At 53.3% G+C, this 22,020-nt stretch overlaps 4 protein-coding genes across 9 annotated transcripts in view; 1 reads left to right on the top strand and 3 right to left on the bottom strand.

The window, feature by feature from the left end:
* Positions 1-35: 35 nt before the first annotated feature.
* Positions 36-5,119, bottom strand: LOC130527332 (nicotinate-nucleotide pyrophosphorylase [carboxylating]-like). Of its 3 annotated transcripts, none has more exons than XM_057035737.1 (5): positions 4,991-5,119; positions 1,451-1,686; positions 609-919; positions 370-501; positions 36-295 (listed from the first exon to the last, which is right to left on the bottom strand). In XM_057035737.1, the coding sequence occupies exons 2-5, from the start codon at positions 1,683-1,685 to the stop codon at positions 101-103; spliced, it is 873 nt and encodes a 290-aa protein (XP_056891717.1). In that variant the 5' UTR covers position 1,686; positions 4,991-5,119; the 3' UTR covers positions 36-100. The 3 variants fall into 3 exon arrangements, with proteins under 3 accessions (XP_056891717.1, XP_056891716.1, XP_056891718.1); XM_057035736.1 differs by lacking the exon at positions 4,991-5,119 and adding an exon at positions 1,892-2,763; XM_057035738.1 differs by lacking the exon at positions 4,991-5,119 and adding an exon at positions 1,892-2,759 and having other exon boundaries at positions 36-292.
* ppp1r12c (protein phosphatase 1, regulatory subunit 12C) lies at positions 4,233-14,342 on the top strand. The gene is made up of 20 exons (XM_057035657.1): positions 4,233-4,566; positions 5,107-5,278; positions 5,498-5,628; positions 5,790-5,908; positions 6,052-6,211; positions 6,281-6,425; positions 6,518-6,592; positions 6,676-6,755; positions 6,868-6,980; positions 7,062-7,129; positions 7,254-7,378; positions 8,135-8,222; positions 8,485-8,602; positions 9,959-10,062; positions 10,682-10,731; positions 10,825-10,864; positions 10,988-11,092; positions 11,173-11,217; positions 11,362-11,412; positions 12,353-14,342. The coding sequence occupies exons 1-20, from the start codon at positions 4,358-4,360 to the stop codon at positions 12,437-12,439; spliced, it is 2,085 nt and encodes a 694-aa protein (XP_056891637.1). The 5' UTR covers positions 4,233-4,357; the 3' UTR covers positions 12,440-14,342.
* A 718-nt stretch (positions 14,343-15,060) lies between these two features.
* On the bottom strand, positions 15,061-19,913 carry LOC130527303 (zinc finger CCCH domain-containing protein 4-like). 4 transcript variants are annotated; one of them, XM_057035671.1, is made up of 13 exons: positions 19,507-19,913; positions 19,366-19,426; positions 18,977-19,052; positions 18,875-18,916; positions 18,467-18,621; positions 18,282-18,392; positions 18,066-18,179; positions 17,860-17,970; positions 16,776-16,900; positions 16,145-16,690; positions 15,699-16,096; positions 15,459-15,554; positions 15,061-15,330 (listed from the first exon to the last, which is right to left on the bottom strand). In XM_057035671.1, exons 1-13 carry the CDS (start codon positions 19,572-19,574, stop codon positions 15,311-15,313), a joined length of 1,923 nt encoding a protein of 640 aa, XP_056891651.1. In that variant the 5' UTR covers positions 19,575-19,913; the 3' UTR covers positions 15,061-15,310. The 4 variants fall into 4 exon arrangements, with proteins under 4 accessions (XP_056891651.1, XP_056891649.1, XP_056891652.1 ...); XM_057035669.1 differs by having other exon boundaries at positions 15,699-16,690; XM_057035672.1 differs by lacking the exon at positions 18,875-18,916 and having other exon boundaries at positions 15,699-16,690; positions 18,467-18,617; positions 19,507-19,550; positions 19,661-19,736.
* Positions 19,914-20,036: 123 nt separating this feature from the next.
* Positions 20,037-22,020, bottom strand: part of pecam1b (platelet and endothelial cell adhesion molecule 1b) — an 18,331-nt gene continuing 16,347 nt past the window's right edge. The window contains 2 exon segments of the mRNA XM_057035636.1: positions 20,037-20,422; positions 21,997-22,016. Coding sequence (XP_056891616.1) covers positions 20,288-20,422; positions 21,997-22,016 — 155 coding nt within the window. The 3' untranslated portion in view covers positions 20,037-20,287.

Genomic DNA, 22,020 nt, shown 5'->3' with positions numbered 1-22,020 from the left:
GTTCTTCAGTACATTAAAGGACGACCACGGGACTGTTTCTTTGATTTGATTTTTATTCCTGAACATCCTGTGATGATGCTCGTGATTGATCCCGGCCGGATCAGGAGACGGGCTTTTGGACCTTCAGAGAAAAATCCACCACGGGGCAGCCCTGCGTGATGCAGCCCAGAGAGATGATGTCCACGTGAGGGGAGAAATACGAGGACAGGGTCTCAGGAGTCACCCCCCCGCTGGCCTCTACCACCTGGGACGGGAATTCTCGCTTCAGTGCCTGAGCTGCAGCGTGCAACTCCTGCTGGTTAGAGGTGGAGGACAGGGTGAGAGGAAACCTGCACCTGAGCCATGACCCAGGTGTGACTGATGCTCTACCTGAGGTGGGAAGTTGTCCAGCATGATCACATCTGCTCCTGCTGTTGCTGCCTCTGATGCCTCCTCTACAGAGCGACACTCCACCTCAATCTTGCTGCTGAAGCCACACACCGAGCGGGCGCTTCCCACAGCCTAAACGCCCCCAAAAGACTCGTGTTTCCTCACATTTGGTCACCAAAAGGTTCATGTCAGTCATCAGAGTTGAAGGGACACAAAGCTTGAAGGCCGCCGCCGCCTACCTGCGTGATGCTCCCTGATGCCCAGATGTGGTTGTCCTTCAGCATCACCATTCCACTCAGGTCTTGTCTGTGCATGGACACGCCGCCGACCAGCATGGCATACTTCTCCACCAGACGGAAGCCCGGCGTTGTCTTGCGAGTCCCCGCCACTTGGCCGTGCCAACCCGCCGCAGCCGCCAGCGCTCGCAGCTGAGAACAGCGTGTGGCGATGCCCGAAGCCCGGGCCAGGCAGTTGAGAGCTGGCCTTTCACCAAGGAGGAGACACCTCGCGGGGCCTCTCACAACAGCTGCTAATGTGACGCCATCCGGCCCTGTGGAGGAGAAGACGGCGTCCCGCATCACCAGGTCAAACACTGTCCTTTACACGGCTGTAGTGGACAGACCCTAACCTGGACAGACAGCAAAGACAGGACGTTCTGGGGACTGAGGACATGCAGCATGAGCTCAGGGTCATTTCCCCAGGAAACCCCTTTAAACACACTCTACACTACATTTAGTGGTTCTGTTTGAACATTTGGACAGGAACTTGTGCCTGGCTCTATACTCCTGCATGGACGGTGTATTTATCCAATCAACTGTCATTCGGTCCACGTTTACAGGAGAACCAGAACTAGAAATCAAAGACGCCAACTACAACCTGTAGCTACATTTTCACAGGTGAGGTGCTATAAAGATCTGTTGGGGTCTCCAGTAACACTCCAGTATGGAACTGGCTTCAAAGAAATGTCAGCCGGTTCCCTGTTAATGTCCATATTAATGAGTGGAAAATGTGGCATTCTCCTCAAACGTGATTTAAATACATCAAAGACCATCTGGGGTGATGGAGCAGAGTGGGACGTTACCGGTCTCAGATCCCTCCTGCAGCAGCCAGTGCACGGAGCAGCCGAGCTCTCGGAACACCGCGGTGAAGAAGGGGCTCCCCGCCAGGACGCTGTGGGGCGTTTTACACAACAGTCTCGCCTCCACGTCACGCAACCCCACACACACTCCTGCGGGGTCAAAGTTCGGCGTGTCCTCTTCTAGCCATTCTCGTGCCAGCCGGGTCAGCGTGTGAGGCGGAATGGAATGTGCGGCCATTCTGAGGAATAACACACTAAATACTCACTCATTCACACAAACTATGATAAGGACACAACTCTGCATGCATGACAGAGTGCCAGTCATGTTCTGATCTCCACCCTGGGCCACCAGCTGTGGTCAAAGACCCTGAGAAACACCGACTGTTTAACGCCGAATGTGGAGAAACGAACTAGATCTAGATCAGGTTAAAATAAGTCATTTACCTGCTTTTAAAGGGATGGATTTTTCTGTTGTTGCCGCTGAGCCTGTTGCACCGTGAACACACAGCGGTATTCTCTGGAGTTTGACCTGGTTGGACTCTTTACAAGTTATTGATTTAATGCTTAAAGCGTAAGGCTGAGGCGTTCCCAAAAACTGTGAGGTCAGCTCCTTATTTACCTACCAGTAAATGTCCAGTAACCTTTGACACAAAACTTTGCCTTTAACACCAGAATGTGATAATCAGTAATTGTGTAATTGTGATGAGAAACAACACCAGACAGCACATCAGGATGAAGCAGATTCCAAAGTTGAGTTGATCTCTTGGAATGTTGGAGGCCTTAGGAAACACGCTAGATTAAAATGGGAATGACCAGACAGTTGTGCTACAAGTCTTATTCCCAAATGAGGGAAAGACGGCCAGGCCAGGCAGAAGCATCATCCGGTTCTTCCCACACCAGGGGCGCAGCGGAATTCCCAACCCCTTCATATACAAAGAACTATCCTAGATCCAGTGGGAAGGTTCATCATTACAAGGCTCCCTTGGAATCAAGCTCCTACTCTGGTTAATTTGTATCGAGCGAATATTGATGATCAGAACGTCTTTGACATATTTCTATCAATCTCATCTGCCCATGGAGATATAGGGAGGGGGGGTGGAGACACCAAAGGTTTTGCCTCCCACCCAGGAAGCAGACAGCAGTTTATGGGTGAGCTAAACAACTGAGGAGTGACCAAAATATATTTATAAAGGGACGCTAAGCTTTTGTCTGTGCTGTGTCAGAACAATCAGAACCAGGACTAATGTCACAGAAAAGGCCGTCAACAGGGTCCAGCGCCATTACCTCCATCAGGTCCTTTCTCACGGGTGTTTCTAAACCCGGGTCTAAGCACTGTATAACGGTCATAACCAACTCTGTTATATCTAGGCCGGAGGCACACGTCCCCCCTCCCCCTTTCAATGGCTCCCGCCATTAGAAGTAGTCATGATGTTGTCGAGTATTGAAATAAATAACATTTGCTGTCACTAAACGCGGCTGTTTGCGATTGACATTATTGCAACTTTATCCCATCTGAAACAATCCATCTTTCCTCAACTTTAATACATTTGACAACGTCAGGGGAGGTATCGGTAGACTGTCAGAGCAGTGCTGAGGTGCCTTTGAGCAAGGAACTGAAGTCAAATGCATATAAGGCCCTGCACCCAGCTGGCCACCCGTTAGGCGGGGTACCCTGCCTTCGCCTACATGCAGCTAGGCTAGGCTAGGCTGCAGCACAGGGAGGGCCCTGTGACCCAGAAGGTGAGAAAGCCCAGTACTTAGGGGCCGTGAAGTGAAGTGCACGGTCTGAATTGTGAGATCTACATGGGACCGACAGTGGTGTGGCACCTACCAGAGATAAATATAGACCAGCTGCTGGTTCTCAGGGCAGAGACAGTACAGGGTTTCGAATTTCACTACCACAAACAAGTTACTTCATTTACACTTAGAAAAACTGGGTTGAGTGCACCACTTCCTGTTTGTCACAGTCATAGCGAGAGGAACGGTAGCTCAAAAGGCCTGCATGTGCACACTTTGCACCCACAAACTTCTCTTTTATTATCTCATCATTAGTCCATTTTCATCCTGCCTTTGGTCATGAGAAGTTGTTGTACATGAAGTGGAGTGTGCTCATCTTTCAAAGCAGCTGCTGTGGCGCCGTATGAGTGTTGGGGGTCGTGTTTCCGTTGGAGCGACCTGCTGCTTGCAACCGCTGATGTCAGCAGGTGCAAACGTGCATCTTCTGAACACGGAGGAACTTGCACATCAACCTTCTGAAACTCCACCAAAGGCCTGACGTCATCAGTTCCAGCCCCCGTTTCTTTCCACCCCACATCAAATAAATCTCTAATGTCTCCAGAGAGTCTGACTAACCCTAACCCCTGACCCTAACCCCTGACCTTAACCCTAACCTTAACCCCTGACCTTAACCCTAACCCCTGACCTTAACCCCTGACCCTAACCCTAACCCCTGACCTTAACCCTAACCCTAACCCTAACCCCTGACCCCAGAGTTGGTAACATTGTAACGCCTGGTGAACAATGATTGCACTGTGATGAAATATTCATGTCATTATGCACATTGGACCTTCATGCAGAATATGAGGACAGTAAAATGTAAAGATGGATTTGTGTACTATTTATATCAAACTGCCAGTTACCAAGTGCTGCGCAAGTTCTTTAGAGGTAGCTATGTTAAACGTTTCAGGGAAAGCTCAGTTTATTGAGGAAAAGGTTCAAATTTAAGAAATCAGTCCCGCCCTTTTCGAAATTTCCGGCATCAACGTCACTTCCGTCGCTCAAGGCTTCCATTTCCGGTGTGTGTTTGATCCACAGCAAGAACCAGGAAGTGAAAGTATACACATGGAGGGTGTGTCTGTCTCCACAACCGAATGTTTCTTTGAGAAATCCACAGTCCTCCTGGGATAAATCATGGGAGACTCGGCGAGGACGAAGCGGCGGGAGCAGCTGAAGCGCTGGGCCGGTTCCAGCACCGATAGAGCCCCCGCGGCGGCCCGGCGGAGGTGGCGGACCGCGGTCGAGAACGGGTCGGCGGAGGCGGAGGCCGTGCTCGGCAACACTCTGACGGATCCGTCGGTGTCTGTGAGCAGAGAAGAAACCAGTCCTCTCCTCAAGCGACGGTTAGAAAGCCCCCCTGTTATTGTGACTTGGCTAAACTAGGAGCAACAACTAACCAGTTAGTTAAACTTAATGTCGACTGCTCTGTTGTTCATTGTTCAACGACGGTCATCATGAATCAGACCCACAGAGTCCCCGAACCAACGAGACGAGATCGTTAATGTTGTCTTGAGAGCTGTCAGAGGTCCCACTTCAGGGATCCCCCAGGTTTTATTAGACCGGGGGGGGGGGCAAAGCCTAGAAAACCTAGGTGACATGCGCGTGTTTGTGAGCCCGCCTTTAAAGTCAGATGGATCCAAAATAGTGATGATAAGAACCTCAGTAAAATACCACATAATCTGGTGATGAGCTCGCCCTGGGAGGAGACGTCTCTTCCCTCCCCAGTGATCCACCTTTTACCAACGAAGGATGTTGGTTCTCTCTCACCTGAAGATGTCACTGATGTTGCTCTGAGCCTCCGGCTTTTATCCGCCAACCGTTGGATCCATCAAGCAGCTGTAGACGACCAAGGGTTTGATTTATCTTTCCATGTCTGTGTTCAGGAAGTGCGTTCGCTTTGACCGGGCTGCAGAGTTCCTGGCTGCCTGTGCCAGTGGGGACACAGAGGAGGCTGAGCTGATGCTGAAGGACAACGAGGACAGCAAGACGGACGGAGAGGAATACGTGGAAATCATTAATTCCACCAATGCGGACGGAATCACTGCTCTCCACCAGGTCAGCCATTGGTCCTCCAAAGGGTTAAGAATTCTAGCAGCAACAGAATAATGACGCATATTTGATAGAACCAACAATTGTGAGGATCTTTTTTAAAGTGTCCATCTAAGCTTCTAAAATACCTGGTGAGACATTGGTCCTCTGGGATTCCACTTGTTCTGAACCATTTCTCCAACTGGAGGTGTTAAACTGTGGTTTGCCTGGTTGTGGTCCACGCAGGCCTGCATCGACGGCAGCATGGAGATGGTGTCCTTCCTGGTGGAGCACCAGGCCAGCGTGAACCAGGCGGACAGTGAGGGGTGGACCCCGCTGCACGTGGCGGCTTCCTGCGGATACCCCGACATTGCAGAGTGTGTAGAACCCCGCCCCGTTGGTGTGGCTGGGCTCGTGGAGCGCAGGAGAACCCTGAGCTCCTCAGTCCTGCTGCTGTCGTCTGATTGTAGTCTCACTTTGAACGGAGCCGCTCCGGCACTGGTGGCTGGTTTAGCTGGTAACACTCGACTCTCGTTAGGTTCCTTCTGCAACGAGGCGCGTCGCTCTCTGCTGTGAACTGTGATGGAGATGTTCCTCTGGACATTGCTCTGGATGACACAACCGAGTCCCTCCTTCAGCATTACACACTCCAACAGGGTAATCGCCCCTTGTTTTCCCAAACCCGCTCAAACTTCAAGCCGAGGGCCGTTTGGGTCACACACAGCTTGTTTTATATGTGTGCGTGTAAAGGTGAGTCACCGAGCCCACCTCTGTACCCATATCTGTCTGTTGGAGTCCAGGTGTGGACGTGGAGGCTGCTAAACGTCTGGAGGAGGAGCAGATCATGAGAGACGCCCGGGCCTGGCTGAGAGACGGGCCGCCTGCTAATGTCCAGCACCCCAAGACCGGGGCCACCCCGCTGCACGTTGCTGCTGCCAAGGGTTATCTGGAGGCTCTCAAGTATGTGTCCATGAGCCCAGGAGATGGAGCCACCTTCCAAGGTGTGAACTAGGTCCTGTCTGTCTCCAGGATGCTGTGTCAGTGCGGTTTAGATGTGTCAGCCAAGGACCTGGATGGCTGGACCCCTCTTCATGCTGCTGCACACTGGGGTCAGGGGGCCGCCTGCTACATCCTGGCCGAACAGCTGTGCAACATGGAGGCCCACAGTAATGCGGTGAGACTTCAGGAGTAAACCCGTCATGACTGGGTCACAGGTCACTTATTACATCTCTCCTGTTCCTCTCCTGTCTGGAACAATGTTTGTAGGGTCAGACCCCGTTTGATGTGGCTGATGAAAGTGTGGAGAAGCTCTTGGAGGAGTTATTAGTTAAACAAGCCAACGTGAGAACCCAAATTAGCGTACGCTCTTGTTCTATCTTCACTTTTCTTTTTTGCGTCTCACTTTCTCTCTCCCTTCCTGTCAGTGGCGCAACGAGCAGACTAAATTAGAGCGGCAGAAGCAGCAGGGCTCCACAGCGGCAAACACACAGCCCAAACTGAGGAGGTGTGTGTTCACAACACATCTGAATTTAGTCCCAAAGTTCCCTTTATTCCAGGCTGCTGTTGGAGAACATTCCAGCTGTGCTGCATTCACGTTCTGCATGTGATGACTTCAGGACCTCAGTGTGCCGGATGAGCAGCAGAGACAAGATCAACGTGCAGGACCAGTCTAAGGAGAAGGGGGTGTCAGGAAGCCTGGAGCTGCCTGAGGAGCGAGAGAGCAGCCTGGGTAAACCAGCGGCTCCCTGCTCCCATTGACCGGAACCCCTGCAGACGCCGGCTAACGTCTCCCTGTGCTCCCTGTTCCCAGAGAACTGTCCGGAGTCCGGTCCAGACGGAGATGGTGGCAGCAGCCCAACAGAAACCCTCATCGAGCCGGTACGGTTCTCTCAGCATTAGCGGTGGCTAATGTCCACTAGGGACATTTTTCCCTTTGCATCTTCATTAGCTGCCACATTTGAGCAGTGACAAATGGGCCTTTGCTTCTGTAAATGTAACTCAGGCAGCAGAGGACAAGGATAAAGAGCTCCAGGAGCAGGACAAGCAGAACCGCACCGCCAGGGTCCAGCCCACCCCGCAGACGAAGGATTCTGACAGCCCCAACACCCCCAACACAGACAGACGCAAGTAAGAGCGCTCAAACCATGTGTTAGGGTACCCTAGCCCTGACCCTGACCCTGACTCTAACCCTGACCCTAGCCCTGACCCTGACCCTAGCCCTAGCCCTGACCCTAGCCCTGACCCTAGCCCTGACCCTGACCCTAGCCCTGACCCTGACCCTAGCCCTGACCCTGACTCTAACCCTGACCCTAGCCCTGACCCTAGCCCTAGCCCTAACCCTGACCCTGACCCTAGCCCTAACCCTGACCCTAGCCCTAACCCTGACCCTAACCCTGACCCTGACCCTAGCCCTAACTGCTAACCCTAACCCCTAACCCCTAACCCTGACCCTAACCCTGACCCTAGCCCTGACCCTGACCCTAGCCCTAACCCTGACCCTAGCCCTAACTGCTAACCCTAACCCCTAACCCCTAACCCTGACCCTAACCCCTAACCCTGACCCTAGCCCTGACCCTGACCCTAGCCCTAACCCTGACCCTAGCCCTAACTGCTAACCCTGACCCTAACCCCTAACCCTGACCCTAGCCCTAACCCTGACCCTAGCCCTGACCCTGACTCTAACCCTGACCCTAACCACTGACCCTGACCCTAGCCCTGACCCTGACCCTAACCCTAGCCCTAACCACTGACCCTGACCCTAACCCCTGACCCTAGCCCTGACCCTAACCCCTGACCCTAACCCCTGACCCTAGCCCTAGCCCATGTTCCTGTAACAGCCCTGACATCTGGATGTACCAGAAGGCTAAAATGTGGTCTGATCAGGTTCCAGGCTCCAGTCAGGGACGAGGAGTCCGAGTCTCAACGGAAAGCTCGTTCTCGGATGATGCGACAGTCTCGCCGTTCCACGCAGGTATCGGTGAATCCCTGTTCCGGGACCACCGGGACCACCCGGCCCACATTGCACAACACCACACAAACCCGTCAGATTTAACGTTTAAGGGGAAAAGCTGCTAAACCTCCAGGATCCAGATGTGAACCCGGAGCTTCGCTCTTGCCCCGGACCCCTGGGCAGGAGAATAGAGCCCCCGGTTCTGATGATGGTCCCCTAATTAATAAGATGGATCTAATGGGTTTATCAGTGATCAGTCTAACATTGCTGGGTGTTCTGGCAGGGAGTGACTCTGACGGACCTGAAGGAAGCAGAGAAGACGGTGGCCAGAACCACAGAACCTCCAGCCCGCTCCATCCAGCCCGTCACCCCCATCATCACTCTCACCCCTGCCCAGAGGGGTGAGTTATGGTCCCGGCCGGCAGGTGGACCGGGAATCCACACACACACACACACACACTGCATGCTCCTGTGCAGGAGCCAGGACTCCTACGGTCCTGGTAGTCCTGGTAGTACCTTGACCTTTGACCTGGGGTCCTGGCTGCTCTGAAAGAGGTTTTCAGCTCTACTCTGGTCCCACGTGTTCCAGCCTTATTCCACACTAGAATCTGAATCTCTTTAATGTGGCGTCCGTGAGGAGTCGGCGTGGAAACGAGCCCAGCAGGGAGAAACGGGCTCTGAAAGGGAAATATGACCTTTGACCTTCGCCGGAGCGTCGTAGCACTGCTGCGGAGTTTAATCAGGATGTGCACGTTGGGTGGAGGGTGACGGTGTCGAGGGTTTCACATGTCGCTTCTGTGGGTGTGACTGCATGTGGTTTCTGTGAAAGGTCCGTTTGACCACCAACCGGGTCGGCTTTGATCTTAATCACGCTAAACCAGGTCAAGCTAACGACCTTTGGAGCTCTTGAGCCTGCAGGGTTGGACCACAGGAAACGTGCTCCACACGTGGGCGGGGCTTCTCCTCTGGCCTCCTCAGCAGCGTAGCTCTCCTCCTCCCCCTCCTCCTCCTCCCTCTCCTCCTCCTCCTCCCTCTCCTCCCCCTCCTCTCCTCTCCTCCTCCCCCTCCTCCCTCTCCTCCCTCTCTCCTCCTCCCCCTCCTCCCTCTCCTCCTCCTCCCCCTCCTCCCTCTCCTCCTCCCCCTCCTCCTCTCCTCCCTCTCTTCCTCCTCCTCCTCCTCCTCCCTCTCCTCTCCTCCCCCTCCTCCCTCTCCTCCTCCTCCTCTCCTCCTCTCCTCCCTCTCCTCCTCCCCCCTCCTCCCTCTCCTCTCCCCCTCCTCCCTCTCCTCCTCCCTCTCCTCCTCCTCCTCTCCTCCTCCTCCTCCCTCTCCTCCCCCTCCTCCCTCTCCTCCTCCCTCCTCCCTCTCCTCTCCTCCCCCTCCTCCCTCTCTTCTTCCTCCCTCTCCTCTCCTCCCCCTCCTCCCTCTCCTCTCCTCCCCCTCCTCCCTCTCTCCTCCTCCTCCTCCTCCCTCTCCTCCTCCTCCTCCCCCTCCTCCCTCTCCTCCTCCTCCTCCTCCCTCTCCTCCTCCCCCTCCTCCCTCTCCTCCTCCCCCTCCTCCCTCTCCTCCCTCTCCTCTCCTCTTCCCTCTCCTCCTCCTCCCCTCTCCCTCCCCCTCCTCCCTCTCTTCCTCCTCTCCTCTCCTCCCCCTCCTCCCTCTCTTCCTCCTCTCCTCTCCTCCCCCTCCTCCCTCTCCTCTCCTCCCCCTCCTCCCTCTCCTCCTCCTCTCCTCTCCTCCACTAACCCTAACCTTTCTTACAGATGCCGCCACCCTCCAGCAGGAGGAGCTGGAGGCGGACAGGTGTGTGGCCGTGCGAGACAGGAGGAGAGGGAGGAAGGAGCGGCGCTCCACGGGCATCGTCCAGGTAGCTCCGCCCCCGCTGGTCACGTGCAACACAACAGACTTTTGGGTTTCACTGTTGCAACAACCAACTTTTTCTTCAGGGTCATTTCTGCTTTCAATCTGAAAATAGAGGAGAGAACCCCCCAGGAAGACGTGCACGTGCACGACTTCCTGTTTCTCAGTCACAATTTAAGTCAGCGTGGCTCCGTGACCTTCATGACCTCTGTCACCTTCATGACCGTCATGACCACATGACCTTCATGACCTCAGTTACCACTGACCTTCGTGACCACTATGACTTCTTTGACGTCTATGACCACCACGGCCTCCGTGACCTTCATGACCTCCATGGCCTTCATGGCCTCCGTGACCTTTATGACCTCCATGGCCTGCGTGACCTTTATGACCTCCATGGCCTTCATGGCCTCCATGGCCTTCATGGCCTCCGTGACCTTTATGACCTCCATGGCCTTCATGGCCTCCGTGACCTTTATGACCTCCATGGCCTGCGTGGCTTTTATGACCTCCATGGCCTTCATGACCTCCGTGCCATTTCATTTCCTCCTGTTTTAGAAGTTCTAAATGTGGGCTGGTCAGTGACCAGCATTGATGATGTTGATGGTGCTGGTTCTGTTCTCCAGGATGAAGCTGAGGAGGGTCCGCTGGACGACACCTATGGGAACATCTACAGGTGAGTTCTGGTGTTTGTTGGTGAGGACTTGATGGTTTTCATGATGAGCTGAGCATCAGTGGAGGCTTCTTAACGTGTTTGGGTTGTCTACAGGGAGAACCAACTGGGAGACTGGTCAGCTGACTACAGAACGGTGGGTACCTTCATGTGACAGAACCATGACAGAGGCTCCAGGAGGGGGCCATCAGAACCCTCTGTGGCCTCCAGAAGAGGCCTCCTCAGTATCTGACAGCTCTTTTTCTGCCTCGTGTTCCAGCTGTACTTCAGGCTGCTGCAGGACAACCTTGAGCTGAAGGAGAAGCTGCAGGAGATGGAGCTGCTTCTCAGCCAGAACAAAGTGGAGCTGGAGCGACTCAGACAGGTTCCTCCTTCATCACCTGGACCAGCGCCTTGGTTATCTTTGTTTGTTCTCATCGTCATAACTGTGTGTTTCCTGAACAGAGTCAGGAGGGCGACCGGCCGGCGCTGATGGAACTGGGCAAATTTGTAAGGCTGCTACAAATGAGCATCTTTGTTCACCAATGACACCTGTCCACCACGAATGTTCCCTAGAGTGACCCGTTCTGCCCACTTTTGAGTTCTGATCCCTCAGTTGCCAGAACGGTCATTAACAGCTGTGACTCTTCCCAGGAGAAGCTGAGCCTCCAGAGGAGAGCCGTGGAGCTGGAAGACGAGCTGAAGGTGAGGAGCTTTGCTCATGTTTCTCTCAACGTGTCGCTCAGCTGAACCCAGCTGAACCAAGCTGAAACCAGCTACAACCAGCTGAAACAAGCTGAAACCAGCTAAAACCAGCTGAAACAAGCTGAAACCAGCTGAAACCAGCTGAAACAAGCTGAAACAAGCTAAAACCAGCTAAAACAAGCTGAAACCAGCTGAAACCAGCTGAAACAAGCTGAAACAAGCTGAAACCAGCTGAAACACGCTGAAACAAGCTGAAACAAGCTGAACCAAGCTGAAACCAGCTGAAACCAGCTACAACCAGCTGAAACCAGCTGAAACAAGCTGAAACCAGCTGAAACCAGCTGAAACAAGCTGAAACCAGCTGAAACAAGCTGAAACCAGCTACAACCAGCTGAAACAAGCTGAAACCAGCTGAAACAAGCTAAAACAAGCTGAAACAAGCTGAAACCAGCTGAAACAAGCTGAAACAAGCTAAAACCAGCTGAAACAAGCTAAAACAAGCTGAAACCAGCTGAAACAAGCTAAAACCAGCTGAAACAAGCTGAAACCAGCTGAAACAAGCTAAAACCAGCTAAAACAAGCTGAAACCAGCTGAAACAAGCTAAAACAAGCTGAAACCAGCTGAAACCAGCTGAAACCAGCTGCAACAAGCTAAAAGCAGCTGAAACCAGCTGAAACAAGCTGAAACCAGCTAAAACAAGCTGAAACCAGCTGAAACAAGCTAAAACCAGCTGAACCCAGCTGAAACCAGCTACAACCAGCTGAAACAAGCTGAAACCAGCTGAAACAAGCTGAAACCAGCTGAAACAAACAACAAGGAACAGCTGTTAGTGAGACCCAGAGGTGAAAACACCGTGGAACATGGATGAAGAGCGTTCATCATCACCTGCCCCCCCCCCAAGTGGACCAGGACTTACTTCATGACATTCCTGTATTCCAGGTTCTGGGAGACCTCCGTTCAGACAACCAGAGACTCAAGGACGAGAACGCCGCCCTCATCCGAGTCATCAGCAAACTGTCCAGATGAGCCTCATCAAAGACGAAGAGAGGAAATGATTCTTTTCTTGGTTTGGACCAGAACCAGCAGGAACCAGGGACCTCTGCCCAGCACATTCCACTGGGAGCTGCACCCATGTGTCCACCAGCCTTTTGCCTCTTCCTCTCCTCCTCCTCTCCTCCTCCCCCTCCTCCTCTTCCCTCTCCTCCTCCCCCTCCTCTCTCTCCTCCTCCTCCTCCTCCCTCTCCTCTTCCTCCCTCTCCTCCTCCTCCCCCTCCTCTTCCTCCCTCTCCTCCTCCTCCCCCTCCTCATCCCTCCTCTTCCTCCTCCTCCCTTCTCTCCCTCCTCCTCTTCCTCCCTCTCCTCCTCCTCCTCCTCCTCCCTCTCCTCTTCCTCCCTCTCTTCCTCCTCCTCCCTTCTCTCCCTCCTCCTCCTCTTCTCTCCCTCCTCCTCTTCTCCCTCTCCTCCTCCTCCTCCTCCTCCTCCTCTTCCTCCTCCTCCTCCTCTTCCTCCTCTTCCTCCTCCTCCTCCCCCTCCTCTTCCTGCTCCTCCTCCTCCCTCTCCTCCTCCCTCTTGATGACCTCCTGATACTTTTAGAACATTTTATTGTGATTGTCAGAACTGGAATATGTTAGTGTTCTTCTCCGCCCCCCCTGGGGAGCCTTTGTCTCCTCAGAGACCTGAAGCCACGCTGGGGGGGGGTCGTCTTGTGCCTGTGGAGAAAGTCCGAGTGGTCAGAAAACTCAGGATGTCTTTGGGGGCGTTTCCCTCTGACGGCCGCTGGACTAAATTGCTTAGAATGTATATTTATGGTGTGTATTTATGTAAGAGGCCTTCTGTCCTGGAAAGGTGGGGGCGCGCTCTCCAAGCATCCAACGGTTGGACGCTCTCCTCCAAGCATCCAACGGTTGGACGCTCTCCTCCAAGCGTCCAACGGTTGGACGCTCTCCTCCAAGCGTCCAACGGTTGGACGCTCTCTTCCAAGCGTCCAACGGTTGGACGCTCTCCTCCAAGCGTCCAACGGTTGGACGCTCTCCTCCAAGCGTCCAACGGTTGGACGCTCTCTTCCAAGCATCCAACGGTTGGACGCTCTCCAAGCATCCAACGGTTGGACGCTCTCCTCCAAGCGTCCAACGGTTGGACGCTCTCCTCCAAGCGTCCAACGGTTGGACGCTCTCCTCCAAGCGTCCAACGGTTGGACGCTCTCCTCCAAGCGTCCAACGGTTGGACGCTCTCCAAGCATCCAACGGTTGGACGCTCTCCTCCAAGCATCCAACGGTTGGACGCTCTCCTCCAAGCATCCAACGTTTGGATGCTAACCAGGAACAGTTCGAGAACCTTTGTCTTTTTCCAGGACCTGTTACAACAAAGACTTTGTCAGGTTATTAATAGCAGAAACGTGTGTGAGTGTCGAGCCATCAGTAATTCAACCCTTAAATGCCCCCCCCCCCATTTTAAAGAAAAAACCTGCATGTTAGCATTTGACGCAGTGCCTTGTCAGTAGATTTGGCTCTGGTGCAGCATGGCTGCTAGCTCTTAGCTCTTAGCTCTTAGCTGTTAGCTGCTAGCTGTTGAATCGCCCCACTGGAACCTTAACGTAACGAACGGTGGCCGTAACCTTCTGTCCCGTATCCGTCTGGTCTGTATTTATACATTGAATGACACCTATTTTTGTACAGTTCTTTTTTCAGCGAATGAAATGACTCGATAGTCCAGCTAAAGCAACTAAAACTTGGGAGTCTGAGATCTTGTCACGAATCATTCAGCATTCCTCAGAATTAGTCCACGTTTCCCACAACTAGTAGAGCTTTGGTAAACGACCACTCGGAGGTTTACCAGAAGTGACGTGGATGTTCTCGGGGGGGTTGAGGATGAGTGTTTTCACATTTGCAAGAAGAATGTTGCAGAATGATTAAAGCTGTTCATCAGAAAAGTCGTTAGTCGTGTTTTAATTCGGACGACATCTGGAAAAGCTGTTTGAAATCAATTCAAATCATGTAAACTTCTGGTTTTAAATCGGACTGAATCACAAAAATCAAGCCTTCCTAAGTAACTGCCCATATTTCCAGGTTGTTCAGACCTGACGAGCGTCGACTGATTATTACGTGCAGATCACGTGATCCTCTCACGAGTGGCTGCTGTCCACGGACTCACCAGTAGAGGTCAGTGTTATAAAGGTTGTGGGTCAAAATCCCTGCTCAGCGTGTTCAGTTCTCCCCCACTGGGTCTCAGGTTGAACTTCAGCCACTTGTTCATGGTCCTCATGTCCTCACGCTCTCTGTACTCGTGCTGGCGTCTCAGAATAACGCGAGTCCGTTATTACGACCGGGTGTCACCTGTGGCCCAGCTCCTCGGAGCAGACGGCAGCAGCGCCACCCTGGGTCACGTTCTCCGTCAGGACTCAGCAGGTCTCCGTGGCTCCAGGCAGGACCAGGCCTCATGTCGTCCAGTCAGACCCCTGGAAGCGTTGCTCAATCAAGAATGTTTAGCAAAACATGGTTCCATTTGGTAAATTGACAGTAAGAAGACGCTGTTCTCCCCAGGCTGGAAGAACAAGGGAACATCTAAACATGTTCCCAGCATGATCCCAGGGTTCTTCTACCTGGTAAATGAGCCGATTGAGACTAACGGCCACGCTGGGGGACAGAATATGCAAGGCTGCTCGTTTTTATTAAAGGAAAAAGAGAAATGTGCGTAGACATCAAAGAGCAAAACAGAAGAACAAGAGTTCATCAAAAAGTCCGAAACAATAACGAACCAAACGCAAAGCTCAAATATTCCAGCTTCTTCCGTGCAGTCGCTCGGTTTGATCCGTCGTTCGTATAAAAGCCCCGAGGAGCCTCCACACTCCAGATGTTCGGAGGCTTCTCATCTTCATCCTCCCCTAAAGTGGTGGTTCCTTCACAGGGGGTCTGAAGCATCTGAAGCCAAGAGCACGTTTCTCTATCAACGTTTACTGGAGTTACTAATGCAGCCGACTGGTCGTTATTGGTCGTTATCTTCTCTAACATTCCAGAACGATCTCAGAGGGACTAACGAATCTTCTTACCAGAAACCAGCAAACCTGGTGGAACCTGTTGGTTCTCCTCCTCATCCTGCTGGTAAGGTTTGAGGGAACCAAAGAGAGTCTTCAGAACTGAAGAGGCTGAGGGAGACACACACACACACACACACCCGCACCCGCACCCGCACACGCACACGCACACACACACACGCACACACACACAAAGATGTCTCTGTCACCACGAAGAACTCAGAACCTGAAGAGGTCTAACCCAACTCTCCGTACCCGTGTGTGCTGACACGTCAGGCCGGGCTTTGGCGGCGCCTCTCGTCCCTTCAGGCCCAGTTCTGGGATGAGCTGAGAGGTTCTGGGACGCCGGCTGGTCCTCAGGTGCATGTTTGGAGAGGACCGTCTGCGTCTGACCTCCCAAAGGAGCAGCGAAGAGGCTGGAAAAGGAGCTGGAATTCTGATTGTTTCTGCCATCGGCCGACTGAGACGCGCGACTGGACGTACTGAGCTCGGGCTGATGGGACGGTTTCAGGAATTCCGTGAGCGGCCTCGCAAAAAGGCCCTGAAAAGGTTGCCTGAGGGGCCGTGTGCATCCAGCACCAGGAGCAACTGAGCCTTCAGCGGAGTTCCTGGGGGAAAAGGGTTCCTCAGATCCACATCTGAGCTCCTGCTGGGTCTCCTCAGGCTCCCGACCAAGTGCGAGAGGACTTCTGGGGTGTGAGGACTCGGCCGGCCCGGTGCGACTGGGGCGAGCAGCGCCGTCGGCCCTGGAGGTTACAGAACGCCGCTCTGAAGAGGAACGCTCAAAGGCGGCTCCAGGAAATGCCTGAAGAGAAGGTTGTGGGCGTTGGGTCTTTGGTCCTGGTCTCCAGAGCTCTCCTGGGTCCAGAGGAAGATCCAAAGCGCGCTCTGAGCCGGGCTCGGGGTGCACGTCAGACCGACGCTGTTCCTGGGGTGGCCGGGAACACCAGACTGTCTCACCTACGGTGCCCCGGCCCGGGTCGCCAGCGGGGGGGGCGTTGGGGGGGTTTGAGAGCCGGTCCAAATCTTTGGGTCCTGAAGCTGCGGAGAACCTGCTGAAGGGTCTGGACAGCTGCGGCCCGAGCACAGCTTCCACTGAATAACACACGGGCTGTGGGGGGTCCTGGGGGGGGGGGGGGGGGGGCGGGGGGCCGGCGGGCGTGGCGGCACCACTCACAGCATCTTCAGCCGTGCAAAACGGACCTTCTGACTCCACATTTGTGCTCGTGCTGCTATAAAAACTTGGCCTGAAACATAGAAACGATAAACTAGGACGATGATCAGACCAAGGAGAGAATGAAGCTGAAGGTTTCACAGTCAAGGAACCAGAACCTGATGGGGAGGAGAGCGATACCAGAACTTTCTGTTACTGAAGAAATCGGCTCTTTCGACGGTTCTGGCGACGCCTCTTCAGCCTTTTGTGAAAGTTCTCGTAGCTCAATGTCCCGTTTTATAGCCTGAAAAACCGTTGAAGAAGAGAACAAAGAGAAAATGTAGAAAATCCTGAATCATCTCACAACGTTGCTTCAGCAGCAGCAGCTTCAGCAGCTTCAGCAGCTTCATCAGCAGCAGCTTCAGCAGCTTCATCAGCAGCAGCTTCAGCAGCTTCAGCAGCAGCTTCAGCAGCTTCAGCAGCAGCTTCAGCAGCTTCAGCAGCAGCTTCAGCAGCTTCAGCAGCAGCTTCAGCAGCTTCATCAGCAGCAGCTTCAGCAGCTTCAGCAGCAGCTTCAGCAGCTTCATCAGCAGCAGCTTCAGCAGCTTCATCAGCAGCTTCAGCAGCTTCATCAGCAGCAGCTTCAGCAGCAGCTTCAGCAGCAGCTTCAGCAGCTTCATCAGCAGCTTCAGCAGCTTCATCAGCAGCAGCTTCAGCAGCAGCTTCAGCAGCAGCTTCAGCAGCTTCATCAGCAGCAGCTTCAGCAGCAGCTTCAGCAGCTTCAGCAGCTTCATCAGCAGCTTCAGCAGCTTCATCAGCAGCTTTAGCAGCAGCTTCAGCAGCTTCAGCAGCTTCAGCAGCTTCATCAGCAGCTTCAGCAGCTTCATCAGCAGCTTTAGCAGCAGCTTCAGCAGCTTCAGCAGCAGCTTCAGCAGCAGCAGCAGCTTCATCAGCAGCTTCAGCAGCAGCTTCATCAGCAGCTTCATCAGCTTCAGCAGCAGCTTCAGCAGCAGCTTCAGCAGCAGCTACAGCAGCTTCAGCAGCTTCAGCAGCAGCTTCAGCAGCTTCAGCAGCAGCTTCAGCAGCTTCAGCAGCAGCTTCAGCAGCAGCAGCTTCAGCAGCAGCTTCAGCAGCAGCTCCAGCAGCAGCAGCAGCAGCTTCAGCAGCAGCTTCAGCAGCAGCTTCAGCAGCAGCAGCTTCAGCAGCAGCAGCTTCAGCAGCAGCTTCAGCAGCTCCAGCGACCGCGATGAAGAAGCCACCAACCTCCTCCAGCAGTTTGGTGGTGACGTCACTCAGGGGCTCATGGGAAAACCGGCAGGCGTCTCCTTGGGAGCAGCGACCTTTCCGATGGAAGTACTTGCAGGGAAAAGACTGTAGAGCAGAGTGAAGGAAGCAGGACATCCCGGGAACGTGGCCACTCACCACGGCAACGGGGAGCGCGCAGACGCAGCCTCGGCAGAAAGGATATGGTGCATGTACGGGCAGTCGTGGCCTTTGGAGCAGAAGCCCTGCACGTAGAATTTACACAGTTCCTTGATGAGATCGTTGTGGCCCTGAACGTGTTCCAGCTGGCAGCCGTCGCCCTGCAGCCAAGAGCAGACAGGAGCCTTCAGAATACCCGCGTTTCCATCCCAAAGGTCGCTGTGGCAACGGGAGCGATCTGACCGGCGACAGAAGCCACGTGCCTTGATGCACCTCCCCCACAGGAAATGGCGGCACAGCAAGCGTCCGTCCACCATCAAGGCGTTCTGCTCCTTGAACTCCTGCGTCATGAACCTGGCTTGTTTTCCTCTGACCTTCAACAGAAGAGTCCAGCGTTGCTGCTGTGACACAACCTCCAGTTCAGCCCTAAACCTGCCGGGGGTGTTACCGCTGCGTCTGCTCCTGGTCTCCGGACCCGGGACTCACGTCCTCCACCTCTGGGGACACGGCGCCCTCTCTGGTTCAGCTTCTTCTGCCCCTCCATCCTCCTGTTGGCTCCATTGTTGCCTCCAGCGAGGAGGTTGTGTGACAGCTGCCGTCTCTCTGTGGAAATAACTCAGTTACAAACAGAGTGTAATGAAACGTTAATAAAGGAACGATTCAGTTCTTCTGAAGTTGCTGAGGAACTGGGGCTTTAATCAGAAATCTCTTTGATCACAGTGACCAACTATACTATGGAACCTTCGACCTTGATTATGCACCATACGACAGATAGAAGCCCCAAACTGTTGGGCAATTAGCCGCTCGGCGGCGTCCGTGCTCCCTTTCTAATGTTCACCAGCTCGTTCACCCGCACCTTCACCCGCACGTTCACCAGCTCGTTCACCTGCACCTTCACCTGCACCTTCACCAGCGCGTTCACCTGCGCGTTCACCTGCGCGTTCACCTGCACGTTCACCTGCAGCCACGTGACGTCTGGTGCTGAGGTCCACCGTAGCAGCATCAACAGCTCGCGTCTGTTCGTGGTCACATCTCTGAGGAAGGAACGCACTCAAGTTTAATGGCCGACGTGTATTTCCACAGGTTTGGGCTCTTGAAAGGATCTGCATCTCATCATAGAGTCATTTCCATCTAACAACTACTGCACCTATACCTGATTTCAGAAAATAGGTTATTATATATTACACAAACCAAAAAATGTTTAACCAGGAGGGGGAAAGACAAAACCGTCCCTTTGGCAGAGGTAAGAAGTTAATTATTTCATTCGATTTATACATATTAATGAATGCACGCCATAGTTTCACCAGAGCACCAGTTATAAAGGCTTTGAAGTTCTAAAATAGGCACCTTTTTATGCGGCGGCTCCTCTTGTTGCCTTCTCTTTGGGACATGACCTCGAACCTCGCTCCTGCCAAACAAAAGGACGTAAAATCTGCGGCTAAAGCCAGTAAAATGCGCCCGGGCGGACTCGCTCGGTGAGCCGGGTACCTGCACGCAGGAGCGGCGGCGCCGTCCGGGGCAGGACGCAGGCGCTGGAACAGGTTTTGGAAAGACATTTTAATTAACTGCTACAACTTCAAGCATTGGCGGCGGATCCTAAAGTGTTTTTTTGTTTGAAGTGTATTGTGATATGATACATTACGACTTATCAGGTGTTCAAGAAGAGCGAACGCACGCTGATTTTCACCACTTCCGGGTTTAAGGCGAACGTCAACATTTCCTTTGATCTGATTGGCGGAAGGATTGCCGGACGATACCAACTACGGACATCAGGGAGGGGCACAATAGGAGGTCTGGGACTTTTCAGCGATTCGGCTGTCTCGACTCTAAAATGTGTCTTTGTTTAGTTTAACTCAAAGCCTTTTGATCGGAACAGTTTCACAATCATGTATTGTTGCGTGCTGCTCAGCAATTCAGTGTTTTCATAACGAGTTTAATTAAATGGGCCTGGCGGGTGATGGTCCGACCCAGGGTCGCTCATTTGGTCTGAGCTCCATCTACGTAAAAGGAAAATTCACTTTTGAGGGTTCAGTTTCATTTTTAATCAGGAGTTACAATTGGCTTTGGCCTTCCATCCACCTTTCATACAATATCAAATGAAAAATGCAACATTTTCTTCATTTCAACAACAAAAAATCCCAACACATCCGTCACAAATTACAGGGGGAACAATTTGAAAAAAATTCTGTTGCGTTAGATTTTTATGCTGATCAAAACTAAAATTGGCTGATTTCAAAATTGCAGTTTTTTTCCTCGCACGTCAGTACGATCAGTATTCTATAGGCAGGCCCGGCAGGCCCGGCAGGTCCGGCAGGTCCGGCAGCCCCGGCCGGTGGCTGGCCCCCAGCCTGGGGTCACAGGTGCCATGCTGGTCACTGCTGAGCTCAGCGTACTCCACCCATCCCTGCAGACACACACAGGCTCCTCAACACACACACACACTCTTAAACTGATGAAACTGCATTTACACACATTTGAATCCTTCAGCGAGACCAGTGGAGGTAGTTCCAAAATAAGATTCATGCTGTGTTTTCATGGACTATACCAGAGGGAATGAGGGCGGTGAGGGTGTGTGAGTGTGTGTGAGGGTGTGTGAGGGTGTGTGAGGGTGTGTGAGTGTGTGAGGGGACAGAGTGTGACGGGCTGGGATGTGCTGATCTGAACTGCTGATTGGGAAGGAAGGTCCAGCCTAAAGGGTTTTGTTCCTGTGTGGAAACTCTGACGGGTTTTTTCCTTTTGGCTCTGCAGAACCTGCCTGTGAGGCCTCACCGCAGGAGGGCGAGGGTCAGGGTCAGGGTCAGGGTCAGGGTCAGGGTCAGGGTCAGGGTCAGGGTCAGGGTCAGGTTAGGGTCAGGGTTAGGTCAGGGCGAGGGTTAGGGTCGGGTTAGGGTCAGGCGAGGGTTAGGGTCAGGGCGAGGGTCAGGGTCAGGGTTAGGGTTAGGGCGAGGATTAGGAGTTAGGGTTAGGGTCAGGGTCAGGGTTAGGGTTAGGGTTAGGGCGAGGGTTAGGGTAGGGTTAGGGTTAGGGCGAGGTTAGGGTCAGGGCGAGGGTCAGGGTCAGGGTTAGGGTTAGGGTTAGGGTTAGGGCAGGGTCAGGGTCAGGGTTAGGGTTAGGGTTAGGGCGAGGTTAGGGTTAGGGTTGGGTCAGGGTCAGGGTCAGGGTTAGGGTTAGGGTTAGGGTCAGGCGAGGGTTAGGGTTAGGGTCAGGGCGAGGGTCAGGGTTAGTTAGGGTCAGGGTTAGGGTTAGGCGAGGGTTAGGGTTAGGGTAGGTTAGGGTTAGGGTCAGGGTTAGGGTTAGGGTTAGGGTTAGGGTCAGGGCGAGGGTCAGGTTAGGTTAGGGTCAGGGTCAGGGTTAGGGCGAGGGTTAGGTTCAGGGTCAGGGAGAGGTTTAGGGTCAGGGCGAGGGAGGGGGAGAAGGAGAGGGAGAGGGTTAGGGTTAGGGTTAGGGTTAGGGTTAGAGAGGAGAGGGTTAGGGTTAGGGTCAGGGTCAGGGTCAGGGTTAGGGTCAGGGTCAGGGTCAGGGTTAGGGTCAGGTTAGGGTCAGGGTCAGGGCGACCCTCGGCACATGTGTGGCGTTAATCTGACGGGAACCTGATGCGACTCGCTGTGGACCCACCTGGAAGTTCACCTGAGTGTGGATCCAACCGGGTCTCACGAACAGGCGGATTCATTAGACATCAGAAACAAGACTGCTCCATCCTCCTTTATGTTACCCTATACATTATCCTTTACATTATCCTTTACATTAACCAATACATCGTCCCATACATTATCATTTACAGTAACCTATACATTATCCTTTACATTATCCTTTACATTAACCTATACATCGTCCTATACATTAACCGGCTGCTGGTGACCCATCAGGATGTTCTGCAGAACCGACTGACTGATCTGAAGGCTTTTTGAACCTCACCTGTTTTTATTATTCTAAAATGAATAAACAGAGATAAATAAATAAGCGAGAGGAGAAACTCACGTAGTTCTCAGCAGCAGCACCTGC

The sequence above is a fragment of the Takifugu flavidus genome, chromosome 6 (assembly GCF_003711565.1).
Source record: "Takifugu flavidus isolate HTHZ2018 chromosome 6, ASM371156v2, whole genome shotgun sequence".
Lineage (NCBI taxonomy): Eukaryota > Metazoa > Chordata > Actinopteri > Tetraodontiformes > Tetraodontidae > Takifugu > Takifugu flavidus.
The sequence above is the reverse complement of the archived record's forward strand: the minus strand, read 5'-3'. Positions and strand labels throughout refer to the sequence as shown.